The sequence below is a fragment of the Eulemur rufifrons genome, chromosome 8 (assembly GCF_041146395.1).
Source record: "Eulemur rufifrons isolate Redbay chromosome 8, OSU_ERuf_1, whole genome shotgun sequence".
Classification (NCBI taxonomy): Eukaryota; Metazoa; Chordata; class Mammalia; order Primates; family Lemuridae; genus Eulemur; species Eulemur rufifrons.
Window position 1 is genome coordinate 105,359,709 of NC_090990.1, and position 17,826 is coordinate 105,377,534.

Consider the following 17,826-nt stretch of genomic DNA (forward strand, 5'->3'; position numbering starts at 1 on the left):
GATGCTTAAAAGATTTCCCCCTCTGCCCTTTTCTAACTCAGAGGTGTGTTAAAAAATTGAGCTTGATCTTTCGCTCAGGTTTCGTCCCCAGGTTGCACCAGCCACGCATTATCCGTGCTCGCTCTACGTCGGCACTACAATCTCCTCCCGTTTCCAAACTGCTCTCTTCAAATCCTCTTTTGGGCCAGAGTTTTCGGCTTGGGAATGGGGCGGGGGTGGGGCGCGCGGGGAGCAGCGGTAACGTCAGCGGCGGTTAAACGCGACAGTTGATGAAACCGAAGCCCACCCGGGAAGCCGGGACGCGACCGCCGGCCCGCTGCCGTGGCGCTCCGAGGGGCGTGGCGGAGGCGGGGTTTGGGGCGGAGGCCGCCCTGGAGCTGCCGCTGGCGGGAGGAGTCGCGGGAGGAGTCGCGGGAGGAGTCGCGGGAGGAGTCGCGGGAGGAGTCTCAGCCGGAGCCGGCCGGGCGCCGCTCCCCATTGAGCAGGTCGGCCGCGGGGGCGGGCTCAGACTGGGTGGGCGAGGTTTGAGACCAAGCTCTTGTCGCAGCCCTGGACTGCGGGCTTTTGGGCTCTGCAGGGGCGGGGTGGGACAGGGCCAGGGGCGGAGTTTTAAACCCAGCCCTCGGGCTCTCCTGTCTGATTGAGCGGGGCGGGTCCTGGGGCGGGTCCTGGGGCGGGTCCTGCCCTGCGTTTTGACAGTTGTCTCGCACAGCCTCCTCCGAGTTCGGTGGGTTTGGGAACCTGTGGCCCGGCTCTCTGCGAGTCCCCGTCCCCCCGTGGCCCTGACCCCGGCCATGAAGCGCATCTTCTCCTGCTCCAGCTCACAGGTGGCGGTAGGTCCCAAATGTGGATGGATGGGGCTGGGGCTGGGGCTGGGGCTGGGGTCCAAGCCTTGTGGTGACAGAAATCTTGAGTCCCATCTCCGTGCATCATCGCCTTTCTTTTTTTTATCGGTCTTTTCAGCTCTTCTACTCCTACAATGCAGCCGCCCGCCAGCCCTGCCTTCCTGAAGACCCTGTCCCCCAGCCTTTAACTTGCCTTTCTAATCTTTGGCCTCCCCAAAGTCCTTTCCCTTGGCCCCTTTCTTGCCCTCCTAGCATCTACACCCCCAACTTCTGGTGTGTTTTCTGCAGCCCTGTCCTCTCCCCAACGTCCTGTCCGCTACTTCTGCTCTGTATCCCGGTACCGAACCCCCCCCCCCAAACATCTCCTGCACCTTCTGCTAACCCTTCTTCACAGTCTCCTCTGTGCTTGCCTCCATCCCACCCCATGCCACTTCCACTCCCATCTCTCACCTGCACTCTGGCCCTCAGACATCACTCCAAATCTGTTTTAATTGGTGCTCCCATGACAGCAGCCTTCTGTTCTCCCCTTAAACCTCTGCCCTGCTCTGCCCAATGGTTGCCAACCCACGTTTCCCTCTTTTGCCTGGACTTCCTTCTGCCTGCTCACTGTGGGTTAATCTTGCAGTCTGGCTAGCCTGATAGGCACTGCCAGAGGATGCACAGTTGCCTGGCTGCTCCCCAAGGGACTGGGTGAGTTGCCTGCAGAATCTACCCCAGCCAGTTCACTGCAGTGTCTGGTCATCAGACTGGTTCTTGGGCCAGTCAAGGCCTTCTACCTGCTTCTCACCAGACTCTTCCTTTACCCTGAACTCTCACCCAGTTTTTCAGGGCTTGTACTCTCTGTTTCCTTTCATTGAGTTGGGGGAAAGTGATGGTGAGAGAAGAGGATAGAGCAGACTCACTCTGAGGGTTCTCAGTCATAGTCATTCTACTCCCCATATTCTCCCAGAACAAAACACATGAAAGAAGATTATAGGCCGGGCGCGGTGGCTCACTCCTGTAATCCTAGCACTCTGGGAGGCCGAGGCGGGTGGATCGCTCGAGGTCAGGAGTTCGAGACCAGCCTGAGCAAGAGCCAGACTCCGTCTCTACTAAAAATAGAAAGAAATTATCTGGCCAACTAAAAATATATATGGAAAAAATTAGCTGAGCATGGTGGCGCATGCCTGTAGTCCCAGCTACTCGGGAGGCTGAGGCAGGAGGATCGCTTAAGCCCAGGAGTTTGAGGTTGCTGTGAGCTAGGCTGACGCCATGGCACTCACTCTAGCCCAGGCAACAAACTGAAACTCAGTCAAAAAAAAAAAAAAAAAAAAGAAGAAGAAGAAAGAAGATTATAGAAGGTGGTGGCTCAGGGAGGATATTGCTTCTCCTTGTCTAAAGATCTCTTACAGAGAGACCTCCTATATGGGGATGGAATTTTCTCTGGAGGTTAGGATTATGGCTCCTTTAGAAGTGAATTAGCCAGCTACTTGACTTAGTGGTATCCTTCATAAGCAAACATGAGAAATGCTCAGTTAGCTCACTGCATGGGCAGGCCACAGCATCCTGGGAGCAAGCTATGAGGCAAGAGTAGGAACTCTGTTGAGGCCTGTCCTTGTCCCACTTACATTTGCTTCTTCACTTAGTTTCCACACATTGATCAACCAGTCAAAAGGCATTTACTATGAGAGGTACTAGAAACTGAGGCTACCCAGACTTGTGTTAACGCATAATAATTTTTTTTATTCCTATGGACTCTTCCCTAGTTACTGAAAGTCCTCAACATTGCCGTTCCCTTTCAGATTTGTGGAGTCTGCCTGCTCCTTAGGACAGGAAAAACTATTCCATTCTTGCTGATTCTCCAATTCTTGGGCAGTGTCTACTTTTTGAGACACTGGAGTGAGCAATGGGCTGGCTCTTGGAATGTGAAACCATCCCTCTGTCCTTGACTCTAGCTGTGCAGAGGTTTCACCATGAAGAACATCCATCCATTCTAAACTCATTATAATAAGATCTTAGTATAATGAGATTATAGGAAGCAGACTGGGTGAATTTAGAATTATCTAGCTGGAAAGAAAACTATTTACTTGGACAGATTGGGGACACAGAAAGCTTGACAATAGGCCAGTATCAGCTGCAAATTGTTTCCTCATGAAATTTCCCCACATTTCTCATGATAAGTTTCTCTACTCCCTTGGGTGGCTAACCACTCTAGACCCAATTGTCAGAGAAATAGTGTGACAGCATTTCCGGCCACTCTGAAAGCCTGGCTGCCCAGTTATACTGGAAGATTGCCCTGCCCCATGTCCACTCACACACCTAGGTCCAGGGCCAAGAGCCCCGTGCCCTGTCTGAGGTAAGGACTGAAATTCTTTAAGATTCTTAAAAATGTTAAAGAATGAACATTTTTAAAATTCATTCTTTAAAATGAACTTTTTTCATTTCAAAGTTAATCTAAAAAAAAAAAAAGGTTAATCTAAGTTATCCAGTATGGAGGAAAATCAACAACCAAAAATCTAGCTCCTATAATAATCTCATTTTATTTTAGTCAAGTAGAGGATATTTTTGAGGGTATCTTACATATGAGCTTATTCTGCCTAGGTAGGAAATAGACCAGAAAATAGCTTTAAATGGTTGGCACTGATCAGCTTAGAGGAATGTCTATTGTATTTGAAATATTGGGAGTCAGGTCCTGGTTCCTCCAGGGCAGCCGTTTTTTTTTTTTTTTTTTTTTTGAGACTGAGTCTCACTCTGTTGCCCAGGCTAGAGTGCCATGGCAGCAGCCTAACTCAGCAACCTCAAACTCCTGGGCTCAAGCGATCCTCCTGCCTCAGCCTCCCAAGTGGCTGGGACTACGGGCACACAACACCATGCCCGGCTAATTTTTTTCTATTTTTAGTAGAGAGGGGGGGGTCTCACTCTTGCTCAGGCTGGTCTTGAACTCCTGAGCTCAAGGGATCCTCCCACCTTCGCCTCCCAGAGTGTTAGGATTACAGGCGTGAGCCTCCTGGCCTGCTGGCCCAGGACAGCCTTTCCATTTCCATTCACCTGTAGTCACTCTTTATCTGTTGGTGTGCTTCCATCTTGATAGGATGCTTATTGGTACACAGCCAGAGATAAGAAGAGGGTACAATTACTTCTACAAAGGTCCCCTAATCTCAACTATAGAAATACAAAGTTTATGCTTGTTAGTGAGTCTGCTGATTAATTTGGTGATTGCACCCTCGAGGCTGTGAAGGTAATCCAGTGCCTCCTTTCCAAGGTGCTGGGGTAAGCTGTGGACTGGATATTGGAATTTGAAAGCATTAGTCTATCTTTCTTTACTACAGCTCTGCGGAGGTTTGGCCACAAAGAATTTCCACCCATTCTAAAGTCTTCTTAATATAACGAGATTATAGGAAGTAAATTCAGTGGGTTTAGAACTATTTAGCTGGAAAGAAAAGTATCCACATTGCTAAGAAACACTTTCACCACCTATACAGACTGGTTATTATTCATTGGCTGATATGAGCAAGATCCCTTCTTCCCATTGTCCTGGCTGGAGAATTGTGAGCCCAGGAACATCCAAACTGTGCTCAGCAAGACCAAGAAGGATGGGGATTGGAACTAATATTTATTATGCGCCTACTGTGTCACAGACACAGAGCTGGATGCTTTATATGTTGTTATATCGTTAGGAAACTAAAGTTCAGCGGTGTTGTTACATGTCTAAATTAACAGAGAGAAAGAGTTAGAATCAAGATTTTAAATGGAGAACTTCAAGCTGAGGTCAGCTGATGGCAGTACTATTTGGTGGAGACATAGTTCCAGCTCTCTGCTTTTCCTGGGGATGAGTTGGTCCCCAAGGGGCATTGGAAAATGTGTTCTTACATGTCAGAGTCTGACAGTATGTGGGGGAGTCATTTTGCTTGTTTTATCCTTGAGAATTAACCTGTTTGGAGACTCTTCTCTGTGTAGGGAATAGAGTCTGATGGTGGGTGGCTTTGCCCTGGAGGCAGTTTGAGACTGTTATCTGGAAATAAGTAAATCTTTTTCCATAGCTGGTAGTAGTGTGGTCTGGTGGTGAGAACTAGAAATTGGGCATCAGGGCCGGGCGTGGTGGCTCACGCCTGTAATCCTAGCACTCTGGGAGGCCGAGGCGGGTGGATCGCTCGAGGTCAGGAGTTCGAGACCAGCCTGAGCAAGAGCGAGACCCCGTCTCTACTAAAAATAGAAAGAAATTATATGGACAACTAAAATATATATATACAAAAAATTAGCCGGGCATGGTGGCGCATGCCTGTAGTCCCAGCTACTCGGGAGGCTGAGGCAGGAGGATCGCTTAAGCCCAGGAGTTTGAGGTTGCTGTGAGCTAGACTGACGCCACGGCACTCACTCTAGCCCGGGCAACAGAGTGAGACTCTGTCTCAAAAAAAAAAAAAAAAAAAAAAAAAAAGAAATTGGGCATCAGGAGGCCTCGGTTCTAATTCCAATTTTGCCACTCTCGTGTGTGATCCTGGACAGTTATCTAACCTCAGTGTGCCTCCGTTTCTTCCTCTGTCAAAGAGATAGAATAATATCAGTGCTAACTACTTTCCAGGACGTCGAGAAGCTAATTGAAACAGCACTTGAAAAGGCTGTGAGGAGTTGCAAGTGCTGTACAGGACTATTACCTCAGAATCCATCTAACCTAGATAATTTTATGGTTTGGGCATTTAAATCTTTCCTGTTGTTGATTAATAATTTGCCCTGGCTATGTAAACAGTATTTTAAAATGAGTTATTGGGCTTCCACACACCCTATTTTTGTCCCCTCTCCCCCTCCCATGGCCTATAGCTTCTTTCTTGTCAGTGATTATACCTCATAAAATGCAATGTGCCGCCACCAATCTCCTACTACTTCCTGTTTTGTTGTAAGGATGCCATACATTTGTGTGGCTCTGTACAGTTTACAAAGAGATTTTATACACATTAGCTTGTTTAATGCTCACAACATGATGAGGCAGTTATTACCCACACTTTATAGACGAGGAAACTGGTTAGAGGTGTTTAATGGCTTACTCTAGGTCACATAGCTGAGAATGTAGCTGAACCAGGTCCCAAACGCAGGCTAGCTGACAAAATATTTATTTAGGGTCCTTTTCACCACACCATAGATCTTTGCCTCAATCCCTTCCTTCTCTCTTTTCCTTTCTCGAAACCAAACCAGGCTTTTCTGTATTTTCAGCCTTGGGTGTTTTTACATAGCTGTCTCTTTCACGCCCTGTAATACTTCAATTATTGTAATTACTTCTACCATCCGCAAAACTCAAGCTGGAATGACAGAACAATGCGTGCCCAGGTGTGGCTGCTGTCTGGGACAGCTGCTCCCCGCCAGGGAAACTGGGAGCGAGGGGAGGGAGGAGAAGGGGAGCTGCCTCTTGCTACCTCCTCAAACATAGCTAGAGACCTATCTTTGCTTTTTTCTTGTTGCCATGGAAAGGGAAGAGAGTCTAGCCAAAGGGCATAGATATGATATGGGAAAACAGAAACTCTAGCTTCTCCTCCCAATTTGGGGCCCAAAGCCAATGGACAGAGATGGTATGGGTAGTATTTGGAGTTCTAGCTGTAACCTGAAGCTAGGTGCCTTAGTTTCCTTCTCAAAGAACTGAGAACAAAAAGCAGGGCAGCAGGGGGAGGTGAGAGGCAATGTGAGCCCACTGAGGAGTGGTCGGGCTGGCTCAGTTTGCCTAGAGAGCAAAAGGGAAAGGAGTTGTGGCTAGGACTGCTCTGAGGTTGAACATCTAACAACACTAATCATAAAGATGGTAAAGAGGTTTAAATACTATGCATACAGCACTGATAAATGATTTTCAATACGTCGGTCCAGGTACCTTTTGGCTCAGACCTGGTAATAACTGTCAATAGTTGTTGGTGGCATATGTGTTGGTTAATATTTATTTAGCTGGCCCACCTAAGAAGGACTAAATGATCTAGGGTGAGTGACTTGTGGAACAGCAAAAGGACCTTAGGGACAAGGATGTTCCTTTTCTCTTGCTTTGCATCCTAACCATTTCGCTCTTTTCTTTCTCCATACCACCCCCATTCCCTATATTCACACAACTTGTGGCTCTGGACCAGGTGGAGAGATGGAATCGTCGTGATCAGAAGCTGCTGGAGGCAGTGCAGCGGGGGGACGTGGGACGCGTGGCTGCCCTTGCCTCCAGGAAGTCGGCCCGGCCCACCAAGCTAGACTCCAACGGCCAGTCCCCGTGAGTCCTCCTGCCCCCGGCCCTGGAACATGGTTCCTTTTGAAAGCCCCAAACTCCAGTATGATACAGGACCATAGAATGCCTACAACTTTAGAGCCCTTTTTGTTGTCTTGGTTCGCAACCCTATCAATAGACCTTTGCTACGTACCAAGTGCTACACAAAGTGAGGGAAGAAGATATGGTTCCTGAGCTCCATCCACCTCACAACCCAGACTGACAACACTGCCTTGAGAAGTACATAAATCCCATTAAACAAACAGAAAACTAATACATACACTAAATAGAATATTTCTTCGTTGTGCAAGTAAGAGGGTATGTATGCTCGGGAAATTAGAAATGAAGTTGTAGCCCTGGGAGTACATGGCTAGAGGGAGTGATTAGGACAAGAAAAATATTAGCCCTTGTCTCTGCCCAAATAAGCTTTCAAATGTCCAGCTTTCTGCTCTGGCTGACTCTTTCTGTGACACTTTCAGTTCCGCTAAGTGTTCTGTGCTCAGAGAGGAAGGTAATTATGTGTTCCCTGGACACCCCTGCAATAAAGTCTGAGATTCCTTGAGACCTGTAGCTCTTACTTCTATCTTTACCTCCAGCTCCCTCTGACTTTACGACATACAGCCTTTTCTTTCTCGGGAAGTCGGGTGGGGGAGCTTCCCTTTCTACCTTTGGGATGGGCTTTGGGGTAGGGAGCACAGCAAGCAGTGCTTATTAAGATCGTCTCACTCCTCATCCCCTCGTTGCTTCATCCTTCTGCCTCTTGGCCTTGATTCTGGCAGGTTTCATCTGGCAGCCTCCAAAGGCCTGACGGAGTGTCTGACCATACTGCTTGCAAATGGGGCTGACATCAACAGCAAGAATGAGGATGGTGAGTGAGACAGAGCACTGGGCCACACTGCTTGCTTGTCCCTTTATAGCAGCTGTGGGGGCCAGTGCTGAGTCCTGCTGGAGGTTCCAACTGTGACCCCTTCCTTTTCTCCTCAGTAAGTCCTGGCCAGCCTCCCTCCAGGGGTTCCCCTCCCTGCAAGCTGGGCACACCTCACCCCCACTCCCACCTTCATCACAGGTACCAGGCACTTGGGGAACAGGAATTTCTGGCCCAGTGTGGCTGAAAGCTTCTCTCTCTAATCTCCTTCTGATTATCTGTGAGTCTCTTGCCTTCCCTCCCTATGAGTCATCAGCTTGCATGGGGCCACCCACCCTCCCTCTCTCCCTCTTTCTGTTTCCAGGAAGTACTGCCTTGCACTTGGCCACCATCTCCTGCCAGCCACAGTGTGTCAAGGTCCTGCTTCAGGTGAGAGCAACCCCTTGATACTACTCTTGTGAAGGAAAGAAGTGGACCCAGAGTCTCCTAACTTTGTCTTATAGTTAGAAGCAATAGTTGGCCAAATGTATCCCTCTCGTCCCTAATAAGAGGTCTGATAGTCATTTATTCATTTGTTCACGAACATTTGTGTAACATCATGTGCAGGCACCATGCTCAATACTACCCTTGAGGGCGGGTCACAAGGCATAGTTGCCAGGGACTATTTTTTTATTTTTTAATTTATTTTATTTTTTTTGAGACAGAGTCTCACTCTGTTGCCCAGGCTAGAGTGCTGTGGCATCAGCCTAGCTCACAGCAACCTCAAACTCCTGGGCTCAAGCAATCCTCCTGCCTCAGCCTCCCAAGTACCTGGGACTACAGCCATGTGCCACCATGCCTGGCTAATTTTTTTGCATATCTATTTTTAGCTGTCCATATAATTTCTTTCTATTTTTAGTGGACACGGGGTCTTGCTCTTGCTCAGGCTGGTCTCGAACTCCTGAGCTCAAACGATCCACCCGCCTCAGCCTCTCAGAGGGCTAGGATGCCAGGGACTATTGACCTTTGCCATTGGCAGAGCCACTGCAGAGACAACTGTTATGAAGGGCAAGCAGAAGGAGGGAAGAGGTGTTCAAATTAAATCAAAGCTTTACTGTCTGTTTTTTTGTTTGTTTTTTTGGGATTTTTTTATATGACTGTTAATAGCATCTTTGGTTTTTTTTTTTTTCTTTTTTCTTTCAGCATATTATGGAGGTACAAATGTTTAGGTTATGTATATTGCCCATGTCCCACCCGAGTCAGAGCTTCAAGCGTGTCCATCCCCCAGGATTTTTTTTTTTGAGACGGGGTCTTGCTATGTTGCCCAGGTTGGAGTGCAGTGGCATAATCATAGCTCACTGCAACCTCAAACTCCTGGGCTCAAGCCATCCTCTTACCTCAGCCTCCCAAGTAGCTGGGGTTACAGGCATAGGCCACCATGACTGGCTAATTTTTTAAACTTTTTGTAGAGACTGGTCTTCAAAACCTGACCTCAAGTGATCCTTCCACCTCAGCCTCCCAAAGTGCTGGGATTTTGAGGAGTTTATTGTCTTGTAGCATAAAGAGAAATATACACAAGATGACATGTGGACAATTTATAAATGAGTCTCTACAAGTGCAAAAGGCATAGTTACCTTAACAGGCCACTGGGCAAATGGGTGTTCTGCTTTTATTCTTCCTGATCCTTTCCAAGTTTCATAATTATGATTCTAAAGTACCAGCCATTGACTCAGGTGTCATTTTCCCTAATGTGTTTATTTGCCTATCATCTGATTTTTCTTAAGCCCTAGGATTAGAATCCAGGGCTGAAACTCAAGGCTGCCCATCATTAGCAAGAAATGAACTGGGCTTGCCTAGTAGATGGCCTCCCCCAGAGCCTTGGTCCTCCTGCCCTTCCCCATATTACCATGGAAATTGGTGACCCAACAGAGGGTATGCGGTGAGATGTTAATGCCAAGCTCCATGCTGCTTCCCTTTGTGGCCATTTGCAGCATGGTGCTAATGAAGATGCTGTGGATGCAGAAAACCGTAGTCCATTGCACTGGGCAGGTGTGTGCCAGGGGACTGGAGGGAGCAGGGCTGCAGGGACTATAGGGTGGGAAAGGGAAGGGGAGGGGAGGGAAGGGTAGCCAGGGCCAACCACTGAAATGGCTGGAGGGGATGTTGGGTCATGGTCTGAGGAGGTGCCCTTCATGCTTCCACTTAACCCAACAATCCTTCAACCCTCCCCAGCCTCCTCTGGCTGTGCCTCAAGTGTGCTCCTGCTGTGTGACCACGAAGCCTTCCTGGACGTGTTGGATAACGTGAGTGGCAGCTGGGCAGCGCCCTACACAGGGAGGCTGCTGCTCTCTCTCAGCTTTATTGCCAAATTCTATCACGTGGTGTTGTGCAGCACCACCCTCCTCTCCCTTCCCCTCCTGCTTCTTCTCCTCTTCCTCACAGAAAGGTTAAGCCTTAACTTCTAGAGAGCTTCTAACCCTCCAAAAGGGAGTATTTAGCCCCAGGATCTGGGCTCTTTTTCTGGAGAGGTGTGGGGAGAGAGGAGCTGGTAGGACAGTGTCAAGCCCCTGCCTCTCCCTGGCTCCTCATGAAGCACTTCCTACGATCTGTGCAGGATGGACGCACACCCCTGATGATCGCATCGCTGGGCGGCCACGCAGCTATCTGCTCACAGTTGCTGCAGAGAGGCGCCCGAGTCAATGTGACAGACAAGGATGACAAGTGAGCTCTCCCTGTCTTCCCACCCCAGTTTTTAGACCCTGACCAAACTGGAAAGGAGTCAGTGGGCGAAGCGTGTGTGTGTGTGTGTGTGTGTGTGTGTGTGCTGAGGAAGAAGGCAGGCTGGTCTCTGTGTTCTTGGGAACACCCTTCCCTCCCAGTGGTGGTTCAGAAGAGCTCTGCCTGCTGCCACCATCATCTGCCAGCATAGATGACCTCAGAAGTAGAATTGATACTTCTGGACCCAGTGGCTTAATTTACTGATTTTCAAACTATCTGCTAAGCAAAGGGATCCTTTCTCCCAACAAAAAATTCCTGTAGAATCTCAATGTATAAAACAGGTAAAAATGGGGCGCTTCCAATTGGCCACCCGTTTCCTGATGCCGCAACTCCAAGGAACGGCATTTAAAAAGTCTGGTCTGGTCTATTGCTGGTCTGTTGTTATCTGACCCCACTGAGGGGGAGCTCACCCTGTGAGTGGACTTTCTGGAACCAGGACTCCTGGGTTCTGTGGGGAGAGCCTGTGTCAGATTTGTCTCAACCCACAGGTCGGCTTTGATCCTGGCCTGTGAGAAAGGCAGTGCTGAGGTGGCGGAACTGCTCCTGGGCCACGGAGCAGATGCAGGGGCAGTGGACAGGACGGGGCACGATGCTCTGCACTATGCTCTGCACACGCAGGACAAGGCACTGTGGAGGCTGCTACGGCAGGCCTTGAACCGGCGGCAGAGGGGCGGTAAGGGCCTTTTTGTAATTTCGGATTCTCCTCAATAGCCATAGAGTTAAAGAAGCTTCTTAGAATCCCATTTGTTCCCGTGGAAGTAATTCACCTGACAAATAATTTTCACCCTAGTTGAGAGTTTACTTATTTATTGCTGCTACTAGGAGATGAGCCACAATTCCCAGAAGCATGGTCACAAAATTCCTTAATGCAGCCTTGTCTCTCACTGAGGACAACTCTGGCCAGTGCCATTGCTAGCATTTACGCCTTGTCATTGCACATCTATCTGTGTGATTTGTGGGCTAATCTCTCTCTTCCCTACCACACTGGAAACCCCTCAGATAACAGGCCCTGTCTGTTTCGCTCACCACTGAGGTCCTGGTGTTTATATCAGTGCCTGGCACAATGACCAATAAATAAATGAGTGAACAAAATGAATGAGCTGGCCCTCCCCTGGCACAGGAAACTAAAGTTGCTGGGTAGCTAGGGACCCATTGAACAAGGGTGGCTCCTGACACCAGGAAGACATGTGGTGAGGGTTGTCACACTGAAGGGCCATTCCTCTCAGACAAAGTCTAAGGATAGAGTGTGGGCTAGAAGCACATCAGACCTGTCTTCTCTCTCATTTTCCCCATATCTTTTCTTGTAGGTCAAAGGCTAGTCCAATACCCAGATCTTGCATCTCAGGTAAGATCTTACGTGCCTCCCCCTTTTGCTTCTGACTCTCCCCAGGCTATCCCAGTGAGACCATTTCCCTGTGGTACTTGGGGCATCAAGAGGGTCTGAGACGAAACGCTCTCCTGGAGCTAGGTTAGCTGCATGGCCTTACTTCATTGTTCTGTTTTCAACTTAGGCCTCTCCATCTGAGCCCCAGCTAGGTTCTCCACCTAAGAGCCCATGGAGAGCAGAGCCCGAGGAGGAGCAGGAGGAAGAGGAGGATGAAGATCCATGCTCAGAGGAGTGGAAGTGGAAGTATGAAGAGGAGCAGAGGAAAGTTTCTCAGTTGGAGCAGGAGCTGATGCGCAAAACAGAGGAGTGTAAGACTCAAGCTGCGGCCTACCTGGGCCTAGAGAACCAGATTCGAGAGCAGGTACAGGAGCTGGGGCTCCTCCTATCCCAACAGCCTGCAGCTCCACGAAGGCGGGGCCCTAGTCTAAGGCCTGGCGGGGATGGCATGGAGCAGGGCTGTCCCCTGGACCTGCTGGTGGAGCATATACAAGAGCTGAAGAAGCAGCAGCAGGTAGCAGCCACAGTCAACTCAACATTAGCTCCCAGGAAAGCTGAGGATTCAGCCCCAGGAGAGGTTCAATATGAAGTCCATGGAAGGTTCCAACCACAAGAACAGGGGCCACCCCAGAGCCCAAGGTCTGAGACCACTGGGAAAACCACAGAACAGCAACTGACCACCAGTGGGGGACAGACCCTTGGCCCTGATCATACTAACCCGTTGCCTCCTGGCCAGAAGGAGATGCCCCAGGCCCCAGGGGTTGAACCAGCAGGCACAGTGGTTGAACCAGTGGGCATAGCAGCCATGGACCAGCTTCTGCTACAACTAAGGGAAGAGGTGGCTGCAGTTTGGCGAGAAAAGGATGCTGCCCGGGGGGCTTTGTCAAGACCAATCCTAGAGGGAGCCCTGGGGACTCCCCGGGCTGAGGCTGCAGCAGCTGCCTGGGAGAAGATGGAGGCCCGGTTGGAGCGGGTGCTGGTGAGGCTGGATCGGGCAAAGGCAGGACTACAGGTGAAACCTGCCCAGGAGTCCCGAGAGGGAGCCCCAAAGGCAGCCCCAGGGAGCATCAGAGAGAATGAAGAGAAGGAGAAGAGGTCTCCTGGGGCTCGAGGAGAACCTCTAGGGGCCCCTGGAGGAGAACAGACCCCAGGAGGAGGCCTGGCAAAGGGACAGCTGGAGAAGGAAGTGTCAACACTGAGACTGAGCAACAGTAACTTGCTGGAGGAGTTGGGGGAGCTGGGACGGGAGCGCCAGAGGTTGCAGAGGGAGCTGCAGTCCCTGAGCCAGCGGTTACAATGCGAGTTTGTGCCCAAGCCAGAGGCACAGGTTCAGCTACAGCAGTTGCGGCAGAGTGTGGGGCTACTGACAGATGAACTGGCCATGGAGAAGGAGGCCACAGAGAAGCTGCGGAAGCGCCTGGCCTCCCAGAGCAGTGGGCTTCGAGGGCTGTGGGACTGCCTGCCCCCAGATCTAGTGGGCAAGGGGAGCGCACGGAGCACAGTGGCCGAGCCCTTGGAGGAGCTGCATGCCTGCATCAGTACCCTGGTGGACCGGCACCATGAGGCCCAGCAGGTGCTGGCGCGGCTGGAGGAGGAAAACCAGCAGCTGCGGGGGTCCCTGGCCCCAGGTGGGGAGCCAGGCGTCTCCTCAAGGGCCCCAGCATCCCCCCAAGTGGCTGCTCTGGAGCAAGACCTGGGGAAGCTGGAGGAAGAGCTGCGGGTGGTTCAGGCCACGATGAGTGGGAAGAGCCAGGAGATCGGGAAGCTGAAGCAGCTGCTCTACCAAGCCACTGAGGAAGTGGCAGAGCTGAGGGCCCGGGAGGCTGCCAGCCTGCGGCAACATGAGAAAACTCGGGGTTCGCTGGTGGCCCAGGCCCAGGCTTGGGGTCAGGAGCTAAAGGCCCTGCTGGAAAAATATAACACAGCCTGCCAGGAAATGGGTCGGCTGCGGGAGGCCATGGCTGAGGAGCGCCGCAGGAACGGCGAGCTGGCTGCTCAGGCCGCTGAGCAGGAGCAACAGGCCAGAGAGATGCGCGGGCGATCGGAGCAGTTTGAGAAAACAGCCGAGCTGCTGAAAGAGAAGATGGAGCATCTCATTGGCGCTTGCCGGGACAAGGAGGCCAAGGTGAGCAGCTGAGAGCGCCATGGGAACACTGGGGACAGTTTCTGTGTGTTTGGGGGTTTGCTCACCTGAATCCAGCAACCTTTGCTTGGTCAGATTAATACCTTCCAAGGGAGTACCCATCACTTCCGGGGCCCACATTGCGTTCTCCTGTGCCTGGGAGGGATTGGGGTTAAGATTGGAAGTGAGGTAAGGTATGAATAGAAGAGAGAAGAGAGTTTAGGTACTAAAGTTTGGTACTCAGGGTTCAGAAGCAGTGTGCTCAGGGCTCCAGGGCTCCAGTGGAGCATGGTAGTTTATTAGCATTTGACTTAAATAGTGTGTTAGCCCAGGAAGAGGCCCAATAGTGTGGTGGGTGGCTGTGGTTTTGCTGAGGTTCTGAGGAGGTGACTTAAACAGTATACATTTCACAGAGTATAGCGTGCATAGAAATAGAAAGAACGTTATTCAGAATAGGAATTGGTGTGGGGTGGGGTTAATTGAAGACAGAAGGACTTTGGTGTTGTGCTGAAGGAGAAGATGGAAGTAGACCCACGGGCAAAAGAAAATACAGTGTTGTAGTTAAGAATGTGGTATCTGGACTGAGGTTGTCTGGATTTGAACTTCACTTTTAAAATTTACTTGTCTGATCTTTAGCAAGTTACTTAACATCTCTAAGCCTCAGTTTTCTCATCTATAAAATGAGGATAATATCAGGGTGATGGTGAAGATTACACTAAAAAGATACTATATTTATTTAAAATACTCAGAACAATTTGTGTCACACGGGAAGTACTCAGTGAGAGGCAGCTGTTGTTATTCCCACCACTGCTGTCCCTATTACTGCTGGTTCCCATTTAGAACATTTGTGCCCCTGCCTCACAAGCCACAAAAACTCATCTCCATTTCCCTCAGTGGTCAGCAGCCAGAAGTAGGTTAGGATCCTGCACCAAGTTAAAAGCGTGGACCATGGAGTCAAAGAGATCTTGGTTCATATCTTGATTTCCTCACTTATTAGCTGTATGATTTTGACAAATTACTTAACTCAGTTTCCTTATCTACAAAATGTGGATAATAATACTTCCCTCAGAGAAGCACTGTTCTTCTCAGAAGACAAGCTGTTTTGAGTATTAAGTGAGACAATATGTGTAAAAGCACTTGTCACATATTAAATACTCAGTAAAAGGAAGTTGCCCTTGACCCTGGATGGTATTTGAGGGAGAAATGACGTGGGCCTCATTGGTTCCCTGTCTTTCCTTTCGGCCTTAGATCAAGGAGCTGTTGAAGAAGCTGGAGCAGCTTTCAGAGGAGGTTCTAGCAGTTCGGGGAGAAAATGCTCGCCTTGTCCTGCAGCTGCAGGTATGTTTTGGCCCTCAGAGAAATGGACACTGCTAGAGAAGAGGGTGGAGTGGAAGTGATGTATATGTCAGAGACATTCTGGGGATTACAGAGGCCTGGCCAGGCAGTGGTCGAGGCTGGGCCAAGGAAGGGCCAAGGGAGCCTACCTGGTAAAGGGGACTTGAATTTATTGCTACTTGTGCTTGGGTGCATGCAGGGAGGGTGGGCACATGACACCCATTGATGCTCACTCCCAGGATTACCAGAAGAACCATGAAGAGATCATCTCCACCTATAGGAATCATCTGCTGAATGCTGCTCGGGTGAGCATGGTGGAGCATACAAGCGGGTGGGAGAGACATAGAGCTGAGTAGGGGGCATTACATTTGGGGTCCCTTCTCTTACTTGTACATACTTCCCATTTCTCAGAGAGCAGGAACCAGTGCTAAATCTCTGGATCACATTGGGTAGATGGAGAGAGGTTGTGGATGAATGTGAGAGGGAAGAGGTGTTTACCCCCCTTTTCAATTCCTGATCCATTGGAAGGCCTTTTCTTGTTCCCAACCAAGGAGGAAGAGGTGGGTGGATTGCTCCATTGTTAGGAATAATGACTACAAAGAATGGAACACCTACTGTGTAGCAGGTGGATTGCTTCATACGCTCACAGCAATCCTGAAAAGTAGACATCATTATATTCCTTGGGAAAATAAGGAAACAGCCACGGAGAAGTTAAATACTATAAGTGAGGGTACATAGTAAAGAACATTCCATTATACCACAGAACCTTCTCCTCCACCTCTCTCTCCCCATTTTTTGTTCTTCATCTCCTTTTATTTCTTTCCTGCCACCTACAGGGCTACATGGAACAGGATGTGTACGATATCCTACTGCGAATCCTCAGCATAGAAGAGGAGTGAGGCAGCCTCATAGTGTGCGCTCAGGGATACGGGGTTTCTCTGTTGTGAGTTGTGGGTTGAGGGTAGTGAGGGAAGAAGCTTGGGAGAAAGGACTTGGGAACGGAGGCTATGGAAGGAAATTAGTCTCCTTTTACCCCTGTGGTGGCTGACGCTGGGGGATCCTGTGGGGCATAGAGCATTCAAGATAAGGTCCACTGAGAAGACACAATATGGAGAGTCACTAAGTGGAGTCAGGAAACAGCAGGTGGACTAAGGGGGTAACATATGAGACGGAGACTGAAAAGAAGGGTTGGGTGACTCTGCTAAGGTCTGGGGTAGGGAGATGCCGGTGAAAGATGATTGATGGTGGAACAGTGGTGCAAAGTTGTTCCCTAAAGTGGGACTCTACAAATTCCAAGATCTCTTCTTTACTGTCATACCATTCATTTAAAAAGCAGTCATCCCCCAGTCTTTTCCCCACCCCTTCAGAGATGATTCTCTTCTCCAGTCCAGACAGATGAGGGTCCCCTTTAGCACGTTGACATGGGTGGGAGGAGACTGAGGATATAGAAGTGTGTGCATTTCATCCTTGAATTTCTTCTTTCAGGGAATAAGAGCATCCCTGGTTGACAGAGGCTCCATCAGGCTGTGGGGGTGAGGGTGGGGTGTTTGGCCATTAAAGGGTGGTGTGGGCAGGGCTGCACTTGACATTATGGACCTGGATCTGAGAAGCTGGACCCTTGAATCAGCATGGATGAGACCAGAGGAGGTGTGGATGGAAGCAAGCCCTGTGGAAAATAAAGCAGAAGGCCAGATGGTGCTGGGTGTTGGTTTTTTTTTCTGTCTAAAGAGGAGTGGGGGAGGCGGGCGTGGTGGCTCATGCCTGTAATCTTAGCACTCTGGGAGGCCGAGGCAGGAGGATCATTTGAGCTCAGGAGTTCGAGACCAGTCTGAGCAAGAGCGAGACCTCGTCTCTACTAAAAAGAGAAATAAATTATATGGACAACTATAAACAAATATATATGTATATGTGTGTGTGTGTATATATATATATATATATATATAAATAAAATTAGCCGGGCATGGTGGCGCATACCTGTAGTCCCAGCTACTCAGGAGGCTGAGGCAGAATGATCGCTTGAGCCCAGGAGTTTGAGGTTGCTGTGGGCTAGGCTGATGCCACGGCACTCTAGCCTGGGCAACAGAGAGAGACTCTGTTTCAAAAAAAAAAAAAAAAAAAAAGAGGAGTGGGGGAAAGATTCTTTTTCATTCTTTTTTTCTTTAAAAAATTTTTTTTAAAAGTGGACTTTATCTTTTAGAGCTGTTTTAGGTTCACAGTAAAATTGAGTAGAAGGTATGGAGATCTTCCATATATCCTCCGCCCCTATATATGCATAGTCTCCCCCACTATCAACATCCCTCACTACAATGGTACATT

General features: G+C 49.5%; 1 protein-coding gene across 2 annotated transcripts; it reads left to right on the top strand.

The window, feature by feature from the left end:
* The first annotated feature begins 687 nt into the window (after positions 1-687).
* ANKRD35 (ankyrin repeat domain 35) lies at positions 688-17,193 on the top strand. Of its 2 annotated transcripts, XM_069478882.1 has the most exons (14): positions 688-833; positions 6,923-7,053; positions 7,827-7,915; positions 8,277-8,341; positions 9,883-9,940; positions 10,124-10,194; positions 10,506-10,612; positions 11,158-11,342; positions 11,977-12,014; positions 12,181-14,178; positions 15,424-15,513; positions 15,750-15,815; positions 16,347-16,453; positions 16,996-17,193. In XM_069478882.1, the coding sequence occupies exons 1-13, from the start codon at positions 795-797 to the stop codon at positions 16,407-16,409; spliced, it is 3,000 nt and encodes a 999-aa protein (XP_069334983.1). In that variant the 5' UTR covers positions 688-794; the 3' UTR covers positions 16,410-16,453; positions 16,996-17,193. The 2 variants fall into 2 exon arrangements, with proteins under 2 accessions (XP_069334983.1, XP_069334984.1); XM_069478883.1 differs by lacking the exons at positions 6,923-7,053; positions 7,827-7,915 and having other exon boundaries at positions 688-827; positions 8,321-8,341.
* The last annotated feature ends 633 nt before the right edge of the window (positions 17,194-17,826 follow it).